The 26,407-nt window shown below is 41.1% G+C and overlaps 1 protein-coding gene across 2 annotated transcripts; it reads left to right on the top strand.

Moving 5' to 3' along the window:
* THAP12 (THAP domain containing 12) lies at positions 1-26,407 on the top strand. Of its 2 annotated transcripts, XM_079789214.1 has the most exons (5): positions 1-369; positions 9,634-9,754; positions 14,150-14,257; positions 22,056-22,092; positions 23,584-26,407. In XM_079789214.1, the coding sequence occupies exons 1-5, from the start codon at positions 281-283 to the stop codon at positions 25,512-25,514; spliced, it is 2,286 nt and encodes a 761-aa protein (XP_079645340.1). In that variant the 5' UTR covers positions 1-280; the 3' UTR covers positions 25,515-26,407. The 2 variants fall into 2 exon arrangements, with proteins under 2 accessions (XP_079645340.1, XP_079645341.1); XM_079789215.1 differs by lacking the exon at positions 14,150-14,257.

Below are 26,407 nucleotides of genomic sequence, written 5' to 3'. Positions count from 1 at the left end.
GGCAGCGTCCCGGGCGGGCGGGAGGTGCACCAGCGGCGGTGGCGGCGGTAAATCCTCCCGGCCGCTCACAGCACTGTGGAGCCGCGTCCCCAGCTCGGCCTCGGACCGCGGCGCCCCTCCTGCCCCTCGCGGCTTTCCGCCCGCCCGCCCCTCCCCCCGGCGCGCCGGCCTTGCCGAGCCGGCCGGCCGGCCAGGCTCCCCTCCCCGGCCCCGACGGGCGGGCGGGCTGCCCTGAGGAGGCGGGGAGGGGAGCGCCGGGCCGGCCCGCGGGCGGGCGACGATGCCGAACTTCTGCGCGGCCCCCAACTGCACGCGGAAGAGCACGCAGTCGGATCTGGCCTTCTTCAGGTTCCCGAGGGATCCGGCCAGGTAAGCGGCAGGCGCCGAGCGGGCGGCCCGGGCCCACCAGCCCGGGTCCCGGGCGGCGAGGGGCGGGTGGGAGGCGGGGGCACAGGCACAGCCGTCGACCCCAGCCTCGGACCCAGCCGGAGAACGGGCCGCGAGCCGTGGACGCGCGGGCCACCGGGGGCCTCGGAGCACGTGCGCCGGCGGGGCTCCGGCGCCGAGGGCACCACCCGAAGGCAGAGGCAGCTGGGGCGGCGCGCCGGCGGGTCAAGCGGGTTCCTGCCCCGGTGAGCTGGCTGTGCGGCTTCGGACCAGTCGCTTTCCTCTCTGGGCTTTAAGTTTCCCCAGCTGTCAAAAGAGGGTGGTCACCGGGCTCTCTCCTCCTCTTGGCACCACCCCCGGGGCAGTGTTTCCTGTCGGAGTCCGGCCACCTTCTTTGATCGTAGGTCAGGTCACAATTTCTTCCTCCTGGGTCCTGATACGAATTCTGGCTCTGGCCGTTAACTCGTTCTCTCGTTCGGTTATTGTGGGAATGACGGGTCCCACAATAAGGGGGTGAGGGTGAGGGAAGTACACGTGACGGCATAGGAGTGGGTATTGACGCCTTCCCGAGGTACCGTACACACTCAGAGGGGTGGCACCGGGATTGTTGGAAAGGCTGGGGATTTTTTTCCTGGGCCTGTCGTGGATTTAGTCATCTCAAAGCAACACACCTGCTCTGTCGTGGGTGCTGGAAACTCACAAGTGAGTGAGTGTTGCCTGCAGAAAGCTCACAGTGCATTAAAGAGACAAATATAAGTAGACGATTGCCATATAACAGGCTTTGTATTTATTAGTTCCACAAATATTTACGAAAGGCCTACTATGTGCTTGGCATTGTTCTGAGCACTGAGCGTGTATGATTGAACAATTCATGGAGTTTATTGAATTTGTCTGTTTCCCCCCCTTCTGGGAGGGGGGGAAACAGACAAATATGTCATGCGTCAGGTGTGGTAAATACAGTACTGTGGAGAAAAGGCGCATGTTGTGGGGTAGAGGGGAATAAGGAGTAGCAGGGGAGGCACAATTGCTATTTTAAATAAGGTAATCCGAGAAGGCCTCACTAAGAAGTTGAATTAGAGCAAAGACCAGTGGTAGGTCAGGGGGCTAGCCATGAAGGTCTCTATGGGAAGAGCATTCCAGTCTGTGGAAACAGTAAATGCAAAGGCGGGGGGAGTGTGTGTGGGGGGGCATGCTTGTTAGAGGTACAGCCACAAGTCCATGGACTGCTAGCGCTGGTTTAAGGAAGGAGGGAGAGGGAAACGATGGGACCAGAAAAGTGTGTGTGTGTGGGGGGGGGGGGGGGGGAGGGGGGGCAGTTAGGACATTGTAGGCCCTGGGAAGCACTTTGGGCATTTATTCTGAATGAGATAGGAAGTCATCAAAGGGTTTAGAGCAGAGACTTATGCTTTAAACAAGATCACTGGCTGCTTGTTAAATAAATTGGAGGGAAGCAAAGGTGAGAACAGAAGACCAGTTAATGGCAATTGCAATAAGTTAGGTTAGTAGAGGGGGAATATTAAAGGTTTGATTTGAGACCTGAAGTTTAAGACACCTGATAGACATTCAGGAATAGATGTCTTTCTTCATAACCATATCTAGAAATAAACTCAAAGTGGCCCATATTTAGATCAATGACCTAAATATTTAAGAGCTAAAACCATAAAAAGATATACAAGTCTGGGATTTAGAGACTTCCGGACTGGAGATTATAAATATGATGTTCTCAGTTTATATAGGGTATTTAAAGCCAGGGTGTATGTTAAATAAAGCAGAGTTAAGTCGGAGGGTTGCGCCCTGAAGCGTTCCTAATGTTTAAAAGTTCAGGGAGATGAGGAGGAAATAGCTCAGGAGAATGAGGTATAATTTTTGGGTTCTATGGGCCCGGAGAAGAGGAGAATCTTCATCTGACTCGGCCTTACCCTAATAAGCATTATCTTCATTTTACCTAAATTTTAGCCCAAAGACATTTTTGGGAATATCTTCTCTTTTCATGACACTCCTTAGGCAGGAGTATGGCCTGTAGGGTTTACAGCCTTAGATTTGGGAGGTATTTTTAGATCTAGTGCAATATCCCTTGAAATGCTGGAATTTCCTCAATTGTAGTGGTGTTTTAACCTTTTTTTGGGGGGGGGAATCACTCCCCCTTTGAGAATCAACATAAGGACTCTTGAGGAAAAAACATAGATACACACTTTTGCATTCTACTCAAAGTATTTGTGAACCTCTTAGGGGTTGTCCTGTGCATTCCTGACTGGTGGGCCTTTGCCTAAAAAACCACCAGTGATGGTTCTCTGCTTTGCCCCGGGGACATTTGAGGATTCTGGAAAGCTTTAGCTATTGTTTCTTCTTTGTTTTGAGTGGAAATATATGCCTCCTTATAATTTATGGTTTGGAAGTCCTAGTTTTATCCCCAGGGTCCTACTGAGCAAGTCTGTGCCCTTTTCATGTACCTAGTCCTTTGAGTATTCCAGGACCAAATTATGAACTTTTCTTAACTTTAAAAAAAAATTTTTTTATTGAGATATAATTCACTTACCAAACAGTTCATCCATTAAAAGTGTACAATTCAGTCCTGGCCCATGTTGCTCAGTGGTTAGAGTGACACCCCGCACAACGAAGGGAGGCAGGTTCGATTTCAGTAATGGTATGTACCTGGGTTGCAGGTTCGATCCCCCGACCTGGTCCTGGTGTGTGTGTGTGGATATATCCATGTATCTCCCTCACATTGATGTCTCTCCCTTTTCCCTCCCACTCCCTCCCTCCTCAACCCTCTCCCTCTCTCTCTCTCCCTCCCTCCCTTTCACTCTCTCTAAAAATCAACGGAAAAAATATCCGAGGGTAAAGATTAACAAGAACAAAAAAGTACAATTCAGTGATTTTTCAGTATATTTTTACATTACTAATTAAAAAAATTTTTGATAAAATATACATAACAAAATTTGCCATTTTAATTATTTTAGTGTATAAGTCAGTGGCATTAATTACATTCACAATGTTGTGCAACCATCACCACTATATATTTCCAAAGATTTTTCATTATCCCAAGCAAAAATTGTAACCATTAAGCAATACCCCTCTCCCCCCCAGCATCCCATCCTTTCTGACCTACTTTTAGTCTCCATGAATTTGTTCTATGTATTTCATGTAAGTGGAATGACACAATTATTGTCCTTTTATGCCTGGTTTATTTTACTTAACATAATGTATTCAAGGTCTTTTTATCCAAACCAAATCTCTTCATAGTATATGATTTCAAATTCTACTGTATTTGACAGTTTCTTTTTTACCATGAGCAGAATTAATTATAATAAAGAAGTAGTTTCCAGAGGTGTTTACTGAATTAACTAGAGGCCCGGTGCACGAATTCATGCACAGGTGGGGTCCCTCTGGGTGGCCTGCAGGGATCGGACTGAAACCTGCAGTCCAATGCCTCCTGCAGCTCCTACCTACCGCTCCTGCTCATTCCTGCCCCACTGTGCCTGCCACGGGATTGTGCCCAATCAGTCCCGATCGGGAGAGGCTCGCACCAGTCATGAGCCCTGCATCCGGTGCCCTCCCAAGGGAAGTGGCCTGTGGGATTGGGCTGAAACCAGCTCTCCAACATCCCCTGAGGGGTCCCAGATTACGAGAGGGTGCAGGCCAGGCTGAGGGACCCCACCGGTGCACAATCGGGCTTGGGAGGGACCGTGGGAGGGCTCCAGGGCATGTCTGGCCCAGTCCCGATCAGCTGGACCCCAGCAGCAAGCTAACCTACTGGTTGGAGCATCTGCCCCCTGGTGGTCAGTGCACGTCATAGCGAGCGGTTGAGCAGCCTTAGCATATCATTAGCATATTATGCTTTGATTGGTTGTTCAGTTGTTCTGTTCAGTCTATTTGCATATTATCCTATTATATAGGATATAGGATAACAGCATTTTTAGGGTTCTTGGTTATAAGTACCATGGTTTTTTTCTATAAATGAGTTGTAGGGAAGGTTGATAAAAGATGACATTGCTAACCTGTCTATTCTTCAAAAGTTAACTAACATTTTTAACTAACCATGAAGGTAAGTATATTTATGCTATTAAGTAGTACATTTCCCATACATCATATTTATAAATTTTATGCACACTTTTAGAAACAGCTATTTAGAAGTAATTTAAATTCAAGAATATAATTAATAAAGGACACAATGTGGAATTTCATACTATAATAGCTCTTATCAGTTTAGAAAAAGTGGCATTAATATGCCCTTTTAATATAAAATAACTAGTGGCCTGGTGCATGAAATTCATGCATGGTGGCGGGGGGGGTGTCCCTCAGCCCGGCCTGCACCCTCTCCAACCTGGGATCCCTCGAAGGATGTCCTACTGCCAGTTTAAAGGGCTTGGGCCTAAACCGGCAGTCGGACATCCCTCTCGCAATCCAGGACTGCTGGCTCCTAACTGCTCACCTGCCTGCCTGCCTGATTGCCCCTAACCACTCTGCCTGCCGGCTTGCTTGCCCCCAAATGCCCCGCCTCCGCCAGCCTGATCATCCCCAACTGCCCCCCGTGCCAGCATACTTGCCCCCAACTGCCCCCCCTGCCAGCCTGCTCGCCCCCACCTGCCCTCCCCACTGGCCTGCTCGCCCACAACTGCCCTCCCCTGCAGGCCTGGTCCCTCCCAACTGCCTTCCCCTGCAGGCCTGGGTCCCCCCTCCCCCAACTGCCCTCCTCTGTCAGCCATCTTGTGTCTACATGGGGGCATCCATGTTTGACCACATGGGGGCGGCCATCTTTTGTGTTGGAGTGATGGTCAGTTTGCATATTACCTCTTTATTATATAGGATGACATACATAGAGAAAAAGTGCAAAAATGGTAGTCTAGAACTTGATGAATTTTTACTGAATGAACATACCTAATGTTCTAGATATGGAACATTACCAGCACCTCAGAGCACCTCAGAAAGCCTCCTTTTTGTCCACTCCTAATTGTTACCCCTCCCTAAATGTATCCACTATTCTATCATCACTGTGTTGGGTGTTTCCAAAGCCACCCCCATATTCAGAGATTGACCATGTGACTCAGTATATAGCTCTACTATTCACATCTAAGATTATTACAGCAGTGTAGTAGGAACACATATCAGATCCTAAGGGGAGAAAGACACAGTGGAGTATGTTCTCTTTCTCCCTTGGTGGGGAGGGTCACACAGAGCCCACTTCTCTCAGCAATAAAAATGCAGCAACATGTGTGCCATGTTTCTGCCCATTAGAGACCCAGTGCCTGAAGATTTTATTGGAGTCTGGTCACATAGACACTCTGCCTAGCATATACTAAAGTTCCAGACTCCCAGAAGGCAGGTTTTTTATATAACTTAACTAGAGGCCCAGTGGGATCGGGCCTAAACAGGCAGTTAGACATCCCTCTCACAATCCAGGACTGCTGGCTCCCAACTGCTCGCCTGCCTGCCTTCCTGATTGCCCCTAACCGCTTCTGCCTGCCAGCCTGATCACCCCCTAACCACTCCTATGCCAGCCTGATTGATGTCTAACTGCTCCCCTGCCAGCATGTTTGCCCCCAACTTTCCTCCTCTGCCGGCCTAGTCACCCCTAACTGCCCTCCCCTGCAGGGTTGATCGCCCCCAACTGCCCTCCATTGCAAGCCTGGTCCCTCTCTACTGCCCTCCCTTGCAGGCCTGGTGCCTCCTAACTGCCCTCCCCTGCTTGCCTGATTACCCACAACTGCCCTCCCTTGCAGGCCTGGTCCCTCCCAACTGCCCTCTCCTGCTGGCCATCTTGTGTCCACATGGGGGCAGGATCTTTGACCACATGGGGGCAGCCATCTTGTGTGTTGGAGTGATGGTCAATCTGCATATTACTCTTTTATTAGATAGGCTAGAGGCCTGGTGCATGGGAGGGGGCCAGCTGGTTTGCCCTGAAGGGTGTCCTGGATCAGGGTGGGGGTTCCCTTGGGGCATGGGGCAGCCTGGGCGAGGGGCCTGTGGTGGTTTGCAGGCCAGCCACGCCCCCCGGCGACCCAAGCGGAGGCCCTGGTATCTGGAATTTATTTATCTTCTACAATTGAAACTTTGTAGCCTGGAGCGGAGCCAAGCCTCCTGCTCACTCTGTGGCAGCAGCCATTTCTGTTGGAATTTATGTATTTTCTACAATTGAAACTTTGTAGCCTGGAGTGAAGGCCTGAGCCGGCCAGGGCTGCAGAAGCTTGGCTTCCTCCATCGCCCAGGGCAAGCCTAGCCTCCTGCTCTTCCAGCTCAGTGGCTGCCGCCATTTCTGTTGGAATTTATTTACCTTCTATAATTGAAACTTTGTACCCTTGAGTGGAGGCCTGGGCCCGCCAGGGTGTGTGGAAAGCTTGGCTTCCTCCATTGCCAGGGAAACCCAAGCCTCCCTCCTGCTCTCTGTGGCCGCAGCCATCTTGGTTGGGGTTAATTTGCATACTCCGATTGGCTGGTGGGCGTGACTGATGGGTGTAGCAGGGTGATGGTTAATTTGCATATTACTCTTTTATTAGATAGGATAATTGCCACCTTATTAGTTAAGGCAATTTTTAAACAATTGATTTTAGAGAGAGAGGAAGGGAGGGAGGGGGGAAGAGAGAAACGTTGATTTGTTGTTTCACTTATTTATGCATTCATTGCTTGATCCTTGTATGTGCCCTGACCAGGGATTGAATCTGCAACTTTGGCATATCAGGATGGTGCTCTAACCAACTGAGCAACCCGGCCATGGCCGAGTTAGGGCAAGTTTTATGTCAGTGTAGGAAACTATTTAGCAGCCAGGTACCCAGATACTAGCCAAATAGCCAACCTTATAAGCAAGCCTTTCTAAGGATAGCAATCTCAGGCCTGCTCTATTAACTCTTTTCTGCACAATCACCATAGTTAAGTTTTATCTATTCTTGAATTTAATATAAAAGGAATCACATAGTATGCATGCCTCGTTTGTTTTATTCAACATTATGTTTGTGAGATCTAGCTAAGCTCATTCATTCCCTTTGCCAAATATTATTTCTTTCTACAGTTAATAGGCAGAGTTGTCCCACCTCTCATCAACATTTGGTATTATCTCTTTTACACTGTAGTCATTCTTCTGGGTAGTAGTAACATTTTGTTGTGATGTGTATTGGCCATCTGAACAATTGCAAATTGCCTGTTCAAGTCTCTTGTTCATTTTTACCTTGGGTTGTCGGGTTTATTTGTAGGAGTTCTTCATGTATATTTTGGATATGAGTTCATTGTTGGGTATATGTATTGCAGATACCTTCTTCCATTTTGTGGATTGCATTTCACTCTTAAATTATTTCTTTTAATGAACAGTTATTAACTTGAAAGTAGCCTAATTCATCTTTTCTTTTTGAGGGCTCTATTGCCTTTAAGAGATCTTTGTCTATTACAAGGTAAAGAAGATAGTCTCCTGGGTTGTCTTTTAGAAGTTAAATTGTTTTACTTTTCATATTTATGTCTATAATTCATTTGGAATATATTTTTTGTATATATGGTGTAAAAATAGGGGTCAAGATTCTTTACTGACTCAATACTATTAAGAAGTTGTCTTTATTGCTGTGCATAGGTACTTTTGTCTTAAGTATCCATAGCTCTCCATTTTGTTCTGTTGTTTTATCCTATGTCAATAACACACTGTCTTAATAAGCTTTATAATGAGTTTTAATATCTGGTGTGGATTTTTTTAGCTTTCTTTTTTCAAGATTGTTTTGGTTACTCTTGGGCCTTTGGATTTCTGTATAAAAAGTTTTAGAATCATCTTGTCATCCCTCACACACACAAATGCACAAAAGAACTTGTTGGGATTTTGATTGTATTAAATCAGTAAACCAGTTTGGGGAGAATTGATATCTTTAGAATTCCGTGTACCAATCCATGAACTTGCATATCCTATTTATTTATTTAAAAATTCATTTTCTATTAGAGGTTTTACACTAGATTTACCTCTAGGTATTTAATATGGAAGACATAAATGTACTGAATTTGAGTGCTATTGATATCAGAAAGCTGTCTCAACTTAGTTCAGAGATAATACGTACAGTAGGGTTCTATGTGGAAGGTCTTCAGAGATATAAGAATTTAAAAACAAACTTAACTTGTGTGAGTATGGCAACTTACAGTGAAACAGTTTTTATACCAAATGCTATTGAAACGTGAAATGCTTATAATCATATTGCACAATTATGTAGCTATATGATTAAAATACAGACATCTTAGGCATCATTATTGTAAGTAGTAATGCTTCTTGGCTGAATGAAATTCTGTACAATTTAGATATGATTTTAGTTTAGGTTAGATAACCAACATTTCACCATGATTTTAATGTTATGTATTGAGAAAGGGGGAATTAGTGTTAGAAAGTGTGTGTGGAGGGGTGAATTGTGATGTTGAGACATAAGAAAAAAATACTATGATATAATTATAAATGTTTCCAAATTTGTGGCACTATTCATGGCAGAATTTTATTCCTAGAAATTTGAGGAATGCAAGAAAGATCTAGTTGTAACCTTTAGCAATTACTTAACATTTCTGTGCCTTCATTTCTTCTTCTGCACAAAAGGGATAATAATAATTTGGAAAGGACTTAGAACAGTGTCTGGCTCATTATTAGTGTTTATTATTTGTTTAACAGATATTTAAGCACTAAGAAGGCATGGACCTTGTCTTGTTCACTATATTCACACCTTCTGTGAACTAGATTGTGTAGATGCAATCCCTGCATTTATGGAGCTTAAAATCTAGTCTGTGTATATCATTGTAAATAATAAATCATGTTAATAGTAAGACTGTCATGCTTCCATAAGAAACTGTAGTTATTTATTAAACGTTTACTAATCTTCTACAATGGCCGTGTTGCTTTATATGCTTGTTTAAGTTGAAATCCTGTGGGGAATGTTAGGCTGTTCATCTCATGGTGTGCAACTTTTTATTTGTACTGCTGGTGTGATTGAATCCTCTCTGATGATTGGAGTCCTAGGATTTAAAAGACTGGGGTTTAAGTTCATTTTTGCTGCTGTTTTTGTACATGACTCTGAGCAAGTTACTTCTTAATCATGTCTGTAATTAAATGCACTAAATGATATCTAAGGTTTCTTCCAGCTCTCATTTTTGTTATTAATCAACTTCACTAAATTATGTTATGTTCTGTGGGTAGAGGGGAGCAGGAATCCATGGTCCATAATATTATTTGCCTTGAAACTAAATGCTGAAATTCAAATGTTGAGCTGATATTCCATAATTGTATTTTGGTTTTATTTATAGATGCCAGAAGTGGGTGGAAAATTGTAGGAGAGCAGACTTAGAAGATAAAACACCTGATCAACTAAATAAACATTATCGATTATGTGCCAAACACTTTGAGACCTCTATGATCTGTAGAACTGTAAGTAATAGAAGGACTTGGTTTTTGTTTTCTCTCTCACTCACTCAGTATCTGGTCGGAAGTGTAAATCTTTCTCTATCAATGTTGGAGGGTATCTTTAAAACCCTCCACTATTTTTTTTTTTAAGATGAAGACAGATTTGGAGCTAACTAACCACTTGTAAACTTTCTGTGTAGCCTTCAGACAATTTTTAAGCTATTATGAAAGTATATATTTATTTAAGATAAAGTTGGTGTTTTTATTTGGAGCAGCTTCTCTAGAGCTTTTTTATGAGTAAAATCTTCTGTGAAGAATGGAGCTCTTTGTTTTCATGTATTTGTTTTTGTAAGTATTGTTAGAACCAACAGGAAGCAGATCATACAATTAATGTAAAAAAAACATTTCCATCAATAATTTGCAATTTTATATTAAGACCTGGATCTTCTTACTACTAACAATCTTACTACTGTTAACTTTTATTTTGGCCAAGTCACTTTCCCTCTTGGGCCCCAATTTCTAATGAGATTAGACATGATAATTCCTGAGGTCTAAGATTTTTAACCCTCTTTATTTCTATTGCTAGGATTCATAAAGGGCATGCAAAGGGCAGATTTGATTGAAATGGAGTAAACTTGAAACACTAAAAACTAGATAGGAAGACAGTTTTATTAAATAATACATATATTCTTATTTAGGTATAGCTAATGTATCATCCCAGATTTTGGGATAGATATAAACTTGATATTTAAGGTGCACTATATATTGTTATGCAGAATTTATTTTGGTATTTTTTTCAGATACATTTTGCAGAGGCACCAGAAAACTAAAGAATGATTGGGTTATTTATTTCTCAAAATTATTTGAAGCAGATACTTGTGAAGTCATTGGGAGGTGAGCCAATTCCGGTTCAACAGTTTAATCACAAATATTTGAGGAATAATTTTGCCTTGCTTTGTTAAGAGGGTAATAATAGTCATGACCAACCAAAATAAGAGATTTACTATGTTAAAAGGCAAACTACTTTTATGTTTTTGACAATAAGTAAAATAGCCCCAAATTATTATTTTAAATACACAAGCCTTATGCATTTTTATATTTTTATTTTAGTAATAAATATGGTCTCTTAATTAGATAATTCCAACAAGATTAATATGAGAAATTTAACATACATTTTATTCTCATATTCTTGTTTAGTCAATGAATAAACTTGCTTTCTAAACTTCCACATGAATCTTCAATCTTGAATAAATTAATTCAAATGTGAGAATTTTTTAAACTTATTTAGAAGGTATTGCTATTAAAAGCTGGATTGCCTAAGATCTGTATTCAAATGTTTACGAGTATTAACTTCATTAATTTGGCATTTAAAGTCTTATTAGTAAACATTCATGGCTAGTTCAACCAAAGCCAAGTGTTAACTTTAATGCTAGAGTAAGATTATTGCTTTATGCTCAAACCTTAATTCAGCAGTTAAAGATTAAATCTTGATACTGCATTAAAATGATCAAACACATTAATTGAATATAGCCCTTTTAGGCATACATGTTTATAGATAAATATGTATTAAAAGTTGCATGTTTTCCATATATTGTTTCCTGGTATTTAATATTTTTGATAGCAAATGAATTTGAATTTTAAACATGTATTAGAATGTTTTATCCCTCCTCTCCTTATGTAATAATTGTTGATACCAAGAGTTGACTCTGTATGCGTGTATGCTTGCTTTTTGAGAAGATTACTAAGTGGGAAAGATGAGATGCTTTGGGTATTGTATAGCTTTTGCTCCCTTCAATGACTCTGTCCTGAATCAATCCCTGATTCAGACTTCATAGTAGAGTCGGGATAATTGGCCCAGCATTAGGAGCTGGGTATCATTAAGAAATAGATTTTGAGGTGCTCCCCCTCTCAGGAGCTCGCCTGCCTTTCTCCTCTTCCCCCAGGTGTACTACCTTTGCCTTTCTCTCTCCGAAGCTCCAGGGGTCCTTCTTTTGCTTCTGCCACTTGTTTCCTGAGGCTATGCAGCCCAGCTGGCTCACTTCTACTATCTCTGTAACTTTCTAAATAAACTTTTTTAAAAAGAAAAGAAATAGGTTTTCTTTTGTGTGTTTTTTATGAGGCATGGGATTGAACTAGAAAATACTGAATCTGAATAGAAATTCTTTCCAGATAAAGTGTTTAACAGCTCTTTGGATAAAACCTAAGGTAGTGTGTTTTCTTTACTTATATAGAGTTGACCTTTGAATAACACAGAGGTTGGTGGTGCTAACACCCCACGCAGTTGAAAATCTGTGTTTAACTTTGATTCTCTGAAAACTTATAGCCTACTTTTGACTGGGAATCCTTTCTGATAACATAAAAAATTAACACATTTTGTGTGTTATATTTATTATATACTGTATTCTTACAATAAACTAAGCTTAAGAAAATACATTTGCAATATTTATTGAAAAAAATCCACATGTAAGTGTACCTGTGCAGTTTAATTCCATGTTTTTCAAGAGTAAATTGTACTTTCCTTTATATCTTTCTAACCTTCCCTCGGTAAAAATATAGAAGTTATTTTTGTTTGGCATATATTTTGACCAGGCTTTAATAGTCAGCTTTGAAACAATCACTGCTCTGGAGAAAGCTTTTTAAAATGAAGTGTCTTTATCAGTGCAAATTTGGGAAGAAATTATTGACACTGCTTCTCTGGACGAGCTGGGAGGGAATGTAGTAGCAGTTATTCATCTGCTATTCTGCCTCTTAATAAACTTCTTGTCCCACCTGACTTCCTCTGGGCTTGCTGTGAAAACTGTCACCATCTAAGTATGCATCTAGCTTTTAGCCAGGTTGGGTTGCATTAACAGGAATTAGAATAGAGCATAGTCATTCTTCAATAAGAACATCTGAATTATAAGGGGATTTAGAAGTACCTATTTCAGTGTTTGCAAAGTGTGATTGTGTGTGTGTATGTGTGTGTGCGCATATATATATATATATATATATATATATATATATATATATATATATATATATACACACTAGAGGCCCGGTGCATGAAATTTGTGCACAAGTAGGGTCCCTAGGCCTGGCTGACGATCAGGGCCTATTGGGCCTTTCCTTCCCCAGCTGCCAGCTGCCGCCTTCCTTCATTTCACACCGCCCCCTGGTGGCCAGCGCACGTCATAGTGAGCAGTCGAACTCCTAGTCGGTTGAACTCCTGAGGGGACAATTTGCATATTAGCCTTTTATTATATAGGATATCACTGGGGTATGAGTGATTTCAGGTGGCACATGCATCACTTTTTATTTTAGAAGTTTTTTTAATGTGTTAAAAATATAACCAGCCCATCAAACAATTATTTTGTAATTTTTATTGCTTAAGACAATGTTAAGTAAAAAAGTGGGTAGATTGTGTAAAAGTACAGATGGCATAACTGAAATGGCAAGCATTTTGATCATTAGTATCTGAACATTTTCATTTTTTGGAAATATGGATCTAGTTCAGTGCCTGAATTTTATTCAGAAAGGAACTGAGGTCTAAAAAGGGAAAGTATTATATGTATTATATACTATGTATGGTGAGTCACTGTTAGAGTTTGGACTAGTTTCTAAGTCTCATGTGTCCCAGTCCAATATTATTTCATTGTGCCTTGATGCCTCTCAGAAATAATAGCAAAAGTGGACTGAACAGCAGGTAAAGAAGGGAAAACTTATTATAGAACATACACTGGATTTTCTTAGAAACTTTTGTGCCTACTATAGATTGAGTGGGCTCATGGAAAAACAGAATAGATAAAATAGCTGAGATTCTGAGTTAGAAATATTTATATACTAGAGGCCCGGTGCATGAAATTTGAGCACTCAGAGTGAGGGGGTGTCCCTCAGCCCAGCCTGCACCCTCTCGCAGTCCAGGAGCCCTCAGGGGACATCCTTAGTGCTGCCGTGGAGGCAGGAGAGGCTCCCGCCACTGCCACTGCCGCTATGCTCGCCAGGCCAGCTGTAAGCCTGGCTTCTGGCTGAGCGGCACCCCCCCTATGGGAGAGCACTGACCACCAGGGGGCAGCTCCTGCATTGAGCGCCTGCCCCCTGGTGATCAGTGCGCATCATAGTGATCGGTCGTTCTGCCATTTGGTCGATTTGCATATTAGCCTTTTATTATATAGGATATGCAAAATGCAAATACATTTTATTTTTTATGCATATTATTAGTTCAGTTCCCTAATTTATAATAGTATGATTACCAAAAGGGCAAATATGAAAAGAGCTAGAAATAATAAGCTCATTGGGATTGACACCATCAATTCTTCAGGTCTCTCTATACTTTAGAGCTGGAGTTGAAGGAGTACTGGAGAAATCATTAACGTAGAATTTTATTTATATGTAATATATTCTTAAGGACTAGCTCTGAATTAACACATTTTTCTTTTTCAGAGTCCTTATAGGACAGTTCTTCGAGATAATGCAATACCAACAATATTTGATCTTACCAGTCATTTGAACAATCCACATAGTAGACACAGAAAACGAATAAAAGAATTGGTATGTCAATATGCTTTCAGCTTTCCCAACCCCGGTATACTATGAAATCAAATAGATATATTCATGTTAAAATTGAACCAAGTTACTCTCTATTTCAAAGGTACCTATACAGGAAATGAATGCTATGGTTATTATTGAAGTAGCCAGGGTGTAAAACGATAAGTTTATTATAGTATTTAAATTGGAAAATGTCTCTCAAATTTAGCCAACTGATACTCATTGACTTGGGCCAAAGTGTGCTGTTAATTACAGGCCACTAGCTCCTTTCCTTCCTGTGAAGAAAAACAAAACACTACCTTTTCTTTTACAGTAAGGAAAGTGGGACTGAGGTATATTTCCAGAATTTAGCACTCAGGGTGAGGGGGTGTATATGGATACAGAAAGGGAAAGTTTAAAAGTTAAGACATGGATAGTTTTACCTAGAGATAGGATTCTATTGCTATTAAGTACTGACAAGGTTTAGAAAAAGCTTTTCAGTCTCTGTATATGGTATCATTTATGTGTGTTTTTATATTCCTTTGATATCCTTTAGATCAGGCGTCCTCAAACTACAGCCCGCGGGCCACATGTGGGTGTTTTTGCCGTTTTGTTTTTTTACTTCAAAATAAGATATGTGCAGTGTGCATAGGAATTTGTTCATAGTTTTTTTAAACTATAGTTCGGCCCTCCAACGGTCTGAGGGACAGTGAACTGGCCCCCTGTTTAAAAAGTTTGAGGACTCCTGCTTTAGATGATTGAAACCTACCTGCTCTTTGTTAACCTTAGGCCAACAAAATTAAATTACTCAGACTCCTCAGTCCATGACTTTCTCTTATCATTACCACTAACAAGATACTTATTTTGTTTATTTTTCCTTTTTCCTCTATTACCCCATTACTACCCTCCCTGTTGGTATCCATGCTAGTGTCTTTAATATGTCATTTCACTCTACCAATTATGTGCTTTCTTTAAGATAACATTTATATAATTTCCCTCATGTTTACCTTTCACATTTAGATTTTTAATCCTTTTGGAGTTGTATGTATTGTGTGCGGTAGAAATCTAATTTTATTTTTCTTATAGAGAAGACCAGTTCTCCCAGCATGTTCTCTTAATCCATCCTTTCTTCTATTGGTATAACATGCCGCCTCTGTCATATATAAATTCAAATATATGCAGGGCTGTTTCTGGAGCTCTGTTCTGTCCTGTTGGAATTTTTTATTGTTGTTGTTAATCCTCACCTGAGGATTTTTTTTTTCATTGATTTTTAGAGAGAGTAGAAGGGAGGGAGGGAGAGGGGGAGAGAGAGAGAAACAGAGAGGGAAACATCAATGTGAGAGAGACAGATCAATAGGTTTCGTCCAGCATGCACCCCGACTGGGGCCGGGGATCGAGCCTGAAACCGAGGTACATGCCCTTGACTGGAATAGAACTTGAGATCCTTCAGTCTGCAGGCCCCGCTCTAACCATTGAGTAAAACAAGCTTGGGCATTGTTGCAGTTTCATAAAAGAAAACGTACATTCTTCTTTAGATTACTTTCTAAATACATTATGGTTTTTGGTATTGTTTATGTATTCTGGATGAGATTGTTTCCAGCAGTATTGAAGACTCTTTAATATTAATCCTGTAACAACCATGGGCACTTTCTGCCAGAAAAGAAGCCCCTTGCTGGTCTGGCCTTTGGGAAGGGATCCACCCATGAGGTGGGAATCAGAAAGTAAGACATTGCCCAGCCGCCATGGCTCTGATTGAGCATTGACCTATGAACCAGGAGGTCACGGTTCGATTCCTGATCATGGCCCATGCCTGAGTTGCAGGCTCGATCCCCAGTAGTGGGTGTGCAGGAGGCAGCCAATCCATGATTCTCTCTGATCATTGATGTTTCTATCTCTCCCTCTCCCTTTCCTCCCTGAAATTAATAAAATATATATATATATATTTTAAAATGTTATCAAGAATCTGTGAGATTTGTAAAAAAAAAAAAAAAAAGTTAATCCTAGTAGTATGCCGGGTTTTCTATGTAGTTGATTATATTAGCTACAAATAAGGACAATCTTACATAATAAAAAGGTAATATTTAAATTACCATCACTCCGCTACGCCCATGATTGGGCCAGCGGGAGACACAGGGGGCGGGACTCAGGGTGGCTGGGGTGGTGATTGGGCCGGCAGGACGCTGAGCTCGCGTTGCCAGCGGCGACGCGAGCTTAGCGTCTGCGCCATGGCTGTGCTGCGGCACAGACAGGCCTCTAGGGCAGCGAGCCGGCGTTTTCGAGGTTTGGAGGCGGCGGGGGGTGGGCAGGCGGCGCGGCTCCCCGGGGAGGAGTCTGGGGGCAGTTGGGCCACAGGAGCACATGGCGGCAGCCCCAGCCTTCCTGGGTGGGAGGCAAAGGCAAGACCCCGGCCTGGACTCGGGCTGCAGGAGGACCACGCCCCCGCCCCGCCTCGCCCTAGGGGTCCAGGGACTTCGGAGCTGCCGACCAGCCGACAGACAGCTTACACGTGCATGATTAAATCATGCACTGGGCTTCTAGTCTATAAATAAGGACAAATTTGCCTTTTGTTCCAATTCTTTTTCACCATCCTACTGTTTGTGTCCATAGGTCATGCATATATGCATATGTTCTTTGGTTACTCTCTTTCCCATCCCCAACCTCCTTCCCTCTGAGATTTGTAAGTCTGTTCCATGTTTCCATGCCTCTGATTCTATATTATTCATCAGTTTATTTTCTTCATTAGATTCCTTGTTTTTTTATTTTTAGAATTAACTGTTGATAATTATGTATTTATTGCCATTTTATTGTTCATATTTTTAATCTTTTTTTCCTTCTTCTTCTTAAAGAATACCCTTCAACATTTCATGTAATACTGGTTTGGTGGTGATGAACTCCTTTAGCTTTTTCTTGTGTGTGAAGCTCTTTATCTGACCTTCAGTTCTAAATGATAGCTTTGCTGGGAATAGTAATCTTGGTTATAGGTCCTTGCTATTCATCACTTCGAATATTTCTTGCCACTCCCTTTTTGCCTGCAAAGTTTCTGTTGAGAAATCAGCTGACAGTCATATGAGAGCTCCCTTGTAGGTAATTAACTGCTTTTCTATCATTACTTTTAAGATCCTCTCTTTGTCTTTAACTCTTGGCATTTTAATTATGATGTGTCTTGGTGTGGGCCTCTTTGAGTTCATCTTGTTTGGGACTCTTTATGCTTCCTGGATTTGTAAGTCTATTTCTTTCACCAGGTAGGGGAAGTTTTCTGTCATTATTTCTTCAATATCGTGCTCTCTTTCTTCTCCTTCTGGCACCCCCATGATGTGAATGTTGGTATGCTTAAAGTTGTCCCAGAGGTTCCTTACACTATCTTCATATTTTGGGATTTTTTTTTTCTCTCTTCTGGTTGGGTGTTTTTTTGCTTCCTCATTTTCCAAATCGTTGATTTGATTCTCGGAATCCTCTACTGTTGAATCCCTGTAAATTATTCTTTACTTCAGTTAGTGTATGCTTAATTTCTGGCTGGTCCTTTTTCATGTCTTTGAGATTCTCATTAAATCCCATGAAGCTCTCATTAAGATCTTTGAACATCTTTATAACCATTGCTTGGAACTCTGTATCTAGTAGTTTGTTTGCTTCCATTTTATTTAGTTCTTTTTTCTGGAGATTTCGTCTGTTCTTTCATTTGTGACATGTTTCTTTGTCTCCACATTTTGGCTGCGTCCCTGTGTTTGTTTCTGTGTATTAGGTAGAGCTGCTATGTCTCCTGGAATTGGTAGAGTGGCCTTGTGTAGTAGGTGTCCTGTAGGGCCCAGTGGCTCAGCCTCTCCAGTCACCTGAGCTGGTCACTCTAGATATGCCCCTGTGGGGGCTGTGTACACTGTCTTGTTATAGTTGAGCCTTGATTGCTATTGGTGTCACTGGGAGGAATTGACCCCCCCAGGCCAATTGTCTGTGAGGACCAGCTATGACTACAGTGGAAGAACTGCTGTGCAGGAGACTACGGAGTAGGATTTGCTTTAGTGTGGCTTTGGTGCTCACTGAGTCTGCTCCTTGAGTGTGTTGCTTGTGGATGTGTAGAGTTGTAATCTGATATGGTCTGAAGCTGTCTACCCGGTGCACTGGCTCTGGGGCCCCCTGGTGCACTGGTTCTGGGGCCCCCCTGGAGGTGCAAAGTCAGCCACTGCCTGAGCCCTGCCTGCGACTACCTGTCAGGAGCTATAGAGCAATCTGCAGATGGCTGCTACTTGTCTTGGGCTTAGAAGTGCCCAGGAGAGGCCAAGCTGTGAGACAAGACAAGGTGCTGCTAGTGCCAGGCCTGGCATCTCTTATTGAGAGGATTGGGAGACTGTAAAGTCAGCTGCTGCTTGTTTGAGAGATTTTAGGGAAGTCTGAAGCCTGAGCCAGACAGGCCATTCATATGGAAAAGCTGAAAAGCCACTGCAAATAGCTTGGGTGTGGCTGTAAATTGGGTGGGGTGGGATCTCAGGGAATCACCATGGCAAAGGGAACGGTGTGAGCCAGGCTGATGACAACTTAAATATGACACCTGCCAGTCAGCTCTGTGATGGAGGAGGTCTCAGCATAGGAATAGTGACCTCTGCCAGCACTTTTGTCTGGAGAATGCTGCCCCCCAAGTTCTTCTCCAATGCCAGATAATCCAGTTCTTCCCAGTATGTACCTGGATTCCCCCAAGCCACTGCCCCAGTGCTGGAGCTCAGAGAGAGCTAGTTCGAGTAAGTCTGTGCACTGCCCCTTTAAGAGGAACTACTGTGACTCCAGCAGCCTCTGTGGTGCTTAGCCAGAATCCCTGCTGGTTTTTACGGCCCAGAGTTATGGGAACTCCTCTTCCCAGCACTGGAACCCTGTGCTGAGAGGTCTGGTGTGGGGCTGGGATCACTTGCTTCTCCCAGGAAGCCTCCACATCCCAGATATCCCTCCCAATTAAAAAAAGTCACACATGGGTGTTGGACCATCCCGTTTCTCACCTCTACCACTCCTACCAGTCTCAGTGTGCTTTCTTCTTTAATTGTCTAGTTTTAGGACTTCTATTCAGCTAGATTTCAAGTAGTGCTGAATGATGGTTGTTCTGTATTTTAGTTGTAATTTTGATATGGTTGTAGGAGGCAATGAGTACTGGTGTTTACCTAATCTTGGTTCTCCTGTTCCAATTCTTATCATTTTAATTTTTTCTGTTTTCTGTTGTATTGTTTAGTTAAGATCTGTACTACTGTGTTGAACAGTCCTAATAATATCACAACTGGTATACTTGCCTTGTTCCTAAGTCTGATGTTTGCTGTTGTTTTTGTCAAGCTAGGAAAATTCCCTTCATTACCTTCTAATACTCATATTCAGAGTTTCTGTTATAATTTGTTGAATTTATTAAAAGCTTTCATTTCATCTATTGAATAGAAAAGTTCACAATATTTTTTTTCACTCTTTAATGTGGTTGAATAACTGATGGGTTTTCTGATATTGAACCATCTTTACATTCCTGTGATGAACCCTAATTGATTGCAGTAGATTTCTGTTTTTATACAGTATTGGAATCAGTTGGTCGATGTTTTGTTTAGGATTTTGCATTTATCAGTGTTGGCCTATAATTTCTGTTCATGCACTTCTTTTATCCAGTTACGATATCAATGTTCTATTAGCCTCATAAAAATGACTTGGATAGCTTTCCTTTTTTCTCTCTGTATTTTTCTAGACAAATTGTATAAAGTAAATACTATCTGCTCTTGAAAGTTAGATTGAATGTGGTAAAACCATCAGAGTGCTATAGTGAGGAAATATTTTGATTGCCATTTCAGTTTATTTATTGGTTTTCTCTCCTGTGTGTTTCATGTTTCTAAAAGTTTATGAACTTCATCTAGGATTTGGAATGTTTGCCTTTCTCTGCCCTTAAAACTATTTTAATAGTCTTTTTCAAGAAATAGTGATTAGTTTTAGCAATGATTGAAGTACTTGTGAGCTATTTTATTGGTTTCTTCTTGAGTTGAGGGATTTGGGTGTTGGCTCTTTCTAGCTTCTTGAATGTTTAGTTCATATTTATGTATATTCAGTTATAAATCTCTCTCTAAGTATGTTTTTCCTGTATCTCACAGTTTTAGACATGTTGTGCTTTCATTGGTCAGCTATGAGTATTTTGTGATTTCTTTAACATAGGATACTTCTTGTTTTTAGTTTCCAGACATAGGTTGTGGTTTTTTTTCCAGTTTCTGATATTTTTTTAAATAATTGTTTATTGTTGAAAGTATTACAGATGTCCCCTTTTTTTCCCCATTGACCCCTTCAGCCCTCCCCCACCCCAGGCCTTCAGCACACTATTGTCTGAGTCCATGGGACATGCATATATGCATACAAGTTCTTTGGTTCATTACCTCCCACCCACCCTCCCCCACCTTCCCTATAAGATTCCAAACTCTATTCCATGCCTCCATGTCTCTGGATCCACTCCGTTCATCAGTTTATTTTGTTACTTAGATTCCACGTATGAGTGCGATCACAGACATGGGTTTATTTTTAAAACCATTTTGTATTTCAAATATTTAGTGGTATAGAGGAAACACATAGTATATGTGATGTAGATTCTGATTTTTTTTGCATTTATTATTGCATTGAAGTCTGTTGTCAGCCTGATTCTTGATTGTTTTTAGGTGACCTGCCTTTTTTTAAAAATATTTGACATTTTCAGTTTTGCTAAACTACATCTAGATGTGAGGTTATTTTCTTACCCAGACTTAAATATTTTTTTAAGTTCTGAGAAATTTTTTTCATGCATTTCTTTTATTTTTTCATGCATTTCTTTACCTCTGTTATATTTGTTTTTTATTTTTTAGTTTTTATTTATTTATTTTTAGTTTTTATTTTTTCATGCATTTCTTTACCTCTGTTATATTGACGCTACACAATAGTCCTCTAAATCAGCTTTCTTCTTAGTAATGTGTACCAGGGGTGAGGAGCTCAACACTTCCATCCTGTAGCTATTATTTCCCTATACTCTGTCTTTCCCTTCCTCCCTTCTCCTCCCCTACTCCCCCCCAATCCCCATCTCAGGGAACCTCAGACACCTTGCAGCAGGGTCACTGTTCCAGATCTGCCATCCATGTAACTCTGGCAGCCCACAGGATGAAGAGGGATAGCTAGCCTGCTGACATTTCTTCATATCAGTATCATGTCCCATGCTGCCCAGCAAATAGCCTGCTGTCTCTAGCTGTCACTGGTACTGCTGCTTTCCTGCCCTGGAATAGTAACCATTGCAGTGGGTTAGAGAGAGGGAAAAGGACACAATTGGGAAGTTCTTCCTTAATCTAACGCTTTATGTGCCACTTGGCTATCTATGCTATATGCATTCATTTTTTTTCCATACTGGCCCTGTGTCACCTTCTGCTTCCCAGGGATTTCTCATAGCTTTTGTGTTAGGTTCTGGTATCCAGCAATTCCCACTTACATATCATCCCCCTGGGTTAGAGTGGCAGGAGGTAGGGCGCATGATTTTGTGTCCCCTTGGATTTTATCTCAATGCTGTGGTATACATTCATGCCTTTTATTAGCCAGTTAAACACTTATAATCCAATGATTTAGATATAAAGTAAATTAAATGTTGTGTTCTTTCTCCTCTAGTATTTTATTATAAGCTTGGAGTCGAGCAAATTAATTGTTCTAGTTTTCCCATCATCTATCTGTTTGAAGAATGTATTTCATATAAAGTATGTATGCTCTTGAGAGAATTAAATTTGACTCCAAATATGCTTTTTACTTGTGAGTCTACATGCTATTCTAGAGTTCAGTTTTCATAAAGATGGTTTTTTCTTTTTTTCTTGTCATTTAGAGTGAAGATGAAATCAGGACACTGAAACAGAAAAAAAGTAAGTGCTAGTGTTAATGACTCAACTTCTGAATGCCTTTTAAAAAGGCCTTGACCTGGTAAGGACAAATAAATATGTTTTATGTTCAAAACCTGTGAGAATGTTTTGAAATTGTGCAACTAAAACCTTAGTTCAGTTTGTCTTTATTGAGTGCCTATACACCATACACTTTGCCCACTAGGTGCTGTCAGTGTGCAGGGGTGGCAGGTACACAGAGTGTTCCAATACAGAGAAGGGAAGGCAGCACTAAGGACAAGTAGAATCTGTCCATCCAATGGATAGTGCATGATAGGTTCTTGGTAATTATTTAAGGAGTAAATGCTGTGGGGATACTTAGTCTTATAGAAGGTAGGAGTCCAAAAGCCTTTCCGCAGGTACTGATGCCTATATCAATTCACTTAATTCTTACAGTAGCCCTGAAGTAAGAACTGTTATTTTCCCCCTTTACAGATGAGGAGACATGGACTCAGGCAAAGAAAAGGGAAGGATATTCTGTGCAGAGGTAGAGTGGCTTGAAACAGGGTGCCAGATTTGAGGAACTACATTCATTTTGTTGTTGGAGCTTCTAAAACCCATGATGGTTAGAAATGAACTCAGGGACCACAGGGGCCAGGACTTGCAGTGTTGTGTGTCTGACTGTAGGCAGGACACTTCACTGCAGGGCCATCCAAATATGAAAAAATTAGGCTGAAATTTCTAAAATTATAGTATTAGCCCTGGAAATTATATGAACATACTTTATATTACATTAGTTTTTATAAGTGTCTCATCTCCCATAAAAAAGTATAGCAATAAAAACAGTATCAGCATGGACCTTGGAGCCAGACAAGCTTGTATTTCAATTTCACCTCTTTTTTTTTTTTTTAAATCCTCACCTGAGGATGTTTTTACTGATTTGAGGGAGCAAGAGGAGGGGAGAAGAGAGAGAGAAACATCAATGTGAAAGAGAGACATCATCTGTTGCCTCCTGTATTTACCCAACTGGGCATCAAACCCACAACCTTTTGGTGTATGGGACAACGCTCTAACCAACTGAGCCACCCAGCTAGGGCTCATCTCCATCTTTCTAACTGCATCTGTGACCTTGAGTGGTTATTTACTGTCATTTGTCAAGTGGGGTTGATACCATCTGCCTGTAGAGGGAGTAATGGGATACATATAGAATGTCAACACAGTATGTCATAAATACTCTCTTCCTCTTCCTTTTTCTGAGTGCACATACTGTCTTATTACTCTATATGTGATGTACCTTGTTAAGTTTATTGTTCCTTACAAGAGCATTTACATGGAGGATTAAAATATATCTCTGTTCACAGTGTTTGTCTTCCCCACTAGAGTGTAATCTCTATCCTAGTCTGTGGTCCAGTATGTGTTCTGTGAATGTTGAATAAATGAGTTGGTGGATTTTAAGTATTTAAAAAATCAAGAATGCATTTTTATTTGTTTGTATGGTTCCTCATAAGCCTGTTTTTAAAATTCTTTGTTTTCCAGTTGACGAAACTTCTGAACAGGAACAAAAACATAAAGAGATCAACAACAGCAATGCTCAGAACTCCAATACAGAAGGGGGTGAAGAACAGGATGAAGACATTTTACCTTTAACCCTTGAAGAGAAGGAAAACAAAGAATACTTAAAATCTTTATTTGAAATTTTGATTCTTATGGGAAAACAAAACATACCTCTAGATGGACATGAAGCTGATGAAATCCCAGAAGGTCTTTTTACTCCTGATAACTTTCAGGCACTGTTGGAGTGCCGGATAAATTCTGGTGAAGAGGTTCTGAGAAAGCGCTTTGAGACAACAGCAGTCAACACACTGTTCTGTTCAAAAGCACAGCAGAAACAGATGCTAGAGATCTGTGAGAGCTGCATTCGGGAAGAAACGCTCAGGGAAGTGAGAGACTCTCACTTCTTTTCGATTATCACTGACGACGTAGTGGACATAGCAGGGGAAGAGCACCTGCCCGTATTGGTGAGGTTTGTTGACGAAGCTCATAACCTGAGAGAGGAATTTGTAGGTTTCCTGCCTTATGAAGCTGATGCCGAAATTTTGGCTATGAAATTTCACACTACGATAACTGAAAAGTGGGGATTAAACATGGAATATTGTCGTGGCCAGGCTTACATTGTGTCCAGTGGATTTTCTTCCAAAATGAAAGTTGTTGCTTCTAGACTTTTGGAGAAATATCCCCAAGCTGTCTACACACTCTGCTCTTCCTGTGCCTTAAATATGTGGTTGGCAAAATCGGTGCCTGTTATGGGAGTGTCTGTTGCGTTAGGAACAATTGAGGAAGTTTGTTCTTTTTTCCATCGATCACCACAACTGCTTTTAGAGCTTGACAATGTAATTTCTGTCCTCTTTCAGAACAATGAAGAAAGGGGTAAAGAACTGAAGGAAATTTGCCATTCTCAGTGGACAGGCAGGCATGATGCTTTTGAAATTTTAGTGGACCTCCTACAAGCACTTGTTTTATGTTTAGATGGTATAAATAATGATACAAATATTAGATGGAATAACTGTATAGCAGGCCGAGCATTTGTACTCTGTAGTGCAGTAACAGATTTTGATTTCGTTGTTACCATTGTCGTTCTTAAAAATGTTCTATCTTTTACAAGAGCCTTTGGGAAAAATCTCCAGGGTCAGACCTCTGATGTCTTCTTTGCAGCCAGTAGCTTGACTGCAGTGCTGCATTCGCTAAATGAAGTGATGGAAAATATTGAAGTTTATCATGAATTTTGGTTTGAGGAAGCCACCAATTTGGCAACCAAACTTGATATTCAGATGAAGCTCCCTGGGAAATTCCGCAGAGCTCATCAAGGGAACCTGGAATGTCAGCTGACCTCTGAGAGTTACTATAAAGAAGCTCTAAGTGTTCCAACAGTGGAGCACATTATTCAGGAACTGAAAGATATATTCTCAGAACAGCACCTCAAAGCTCTTAAATGCTTATCTCTGGTCCCCTCTGTCATGGGACAGCTCAAATTCAATACATCGGAGGAGCACCATGCTGACATGTACAGAAGCGACTTACCCAATCCTGATACACTCTCAGCTGAGCTGCATTGTTGGAGAATCAAGTGGAAACACAGAGGGAAAGATATAGAGCTTCCATCCACCATTTATGAAGCCCTCCACCTGCCAGACATCAAGTTTTTTCCTAATGTTTATGCATTGCTGAAGGTCCTGTGTATTCTTCCTGTGATGAAGGTTGAGAATGAACGCTATGAAAATGGGCGAAAGCGTCTCAAAGCATACCTGAGGAACACTTTGACAGACCAAAGGTCAAGTAACTTAGCTTTGCTTAACATAAATTTTGATATAAAACATGATTTGGATTTAATGGTGGACACATATATCAAACTCTATACAACTAAGTCAGAGCTTCCTACAGATAATTCCGAAACTATCGAAAATACCTGAGAGACTTTTAAAATGGGTTTTCTCTTATATTTGATATTGAAAAAAATCTAGGAAATTTGAAAACATAGAAAAGCTATAAAATACATGTAGGCCACTTAATCACTGAATATCTTGAATACATTAGCCATTGATAATCTGACTGTTTAAATGGCCCGTTTGAGCTCTCATGCTTTGGAGAACTAACTGGTCTTCCAGAGGGTAGCGTTGAAAGTGCCACGTTGCACTTCTGCGTGATCTCTGCTAATGGCACTTTGGAATTGTTTTAGTTAAGTCATTTTAGACATAACATTTATTATCACTGTGGATCCAGTTGTTGGGTATTGAGTTACCAGTTCTTTGAAGAAATAAATTTTGAGAAGGTCTGGGGGTAATATGTTTCATAAAATTTTACAATGAAGCTCATGACTAACCTTTGAATAGCAGGAGTTTTAAGTATGCTATTAAAAATCTGTAATGAACAGTTAAATTATCAGATAGTGAAAGAAACGTGAGCTTGCCAAACAAGTATTTCAGTATAGATTTTGTCTTTATTCGATAACCTTAAACAAGTTACTGTTAAACATTGAAGGAAGAACCTGCCGTTGTTCCACATCTGGGTGTTGCTGTTTACATTCCTTTGTTGAGCCTATATCTTCATAAGCTTTTTAGCAAGTATATGTTGAACACTTCTGTTTCATGGTCAAGACAGGATCAGAGGCCATGGATATTGACAACAGATTGGTCTGTTTTATTCTGTCTTTTTCCATGATTATATCTACTGCCTCGTCTTGATTTATAAGCAAAACCTAGACAACCTACAAAAATGTGTTTTGTAGTTTATCTAGGAATATTACAGAAAATATTGCTGTTATTTTTGGTGAAGAAAGTCAATTTTGTACAGTTTATTTCGACGT

Source organism: Cnephaeus nilssonii (assembly GCF_951640355.1).
Source record: "Cnephaeus nilssonii genome assembly, chromosome: 13".
Lineage (NCBI taxonomy): Eukaryota > Metazoa > Chordata > Mammalia > Chiroptera > Vespertilionidae > Cnephaeus > Cnephaeus nilssonii.
Note: the sequence above shows the minus strand (reverse complement) of the source record. Positions and strands in the feature narration are given on the sequence as shown.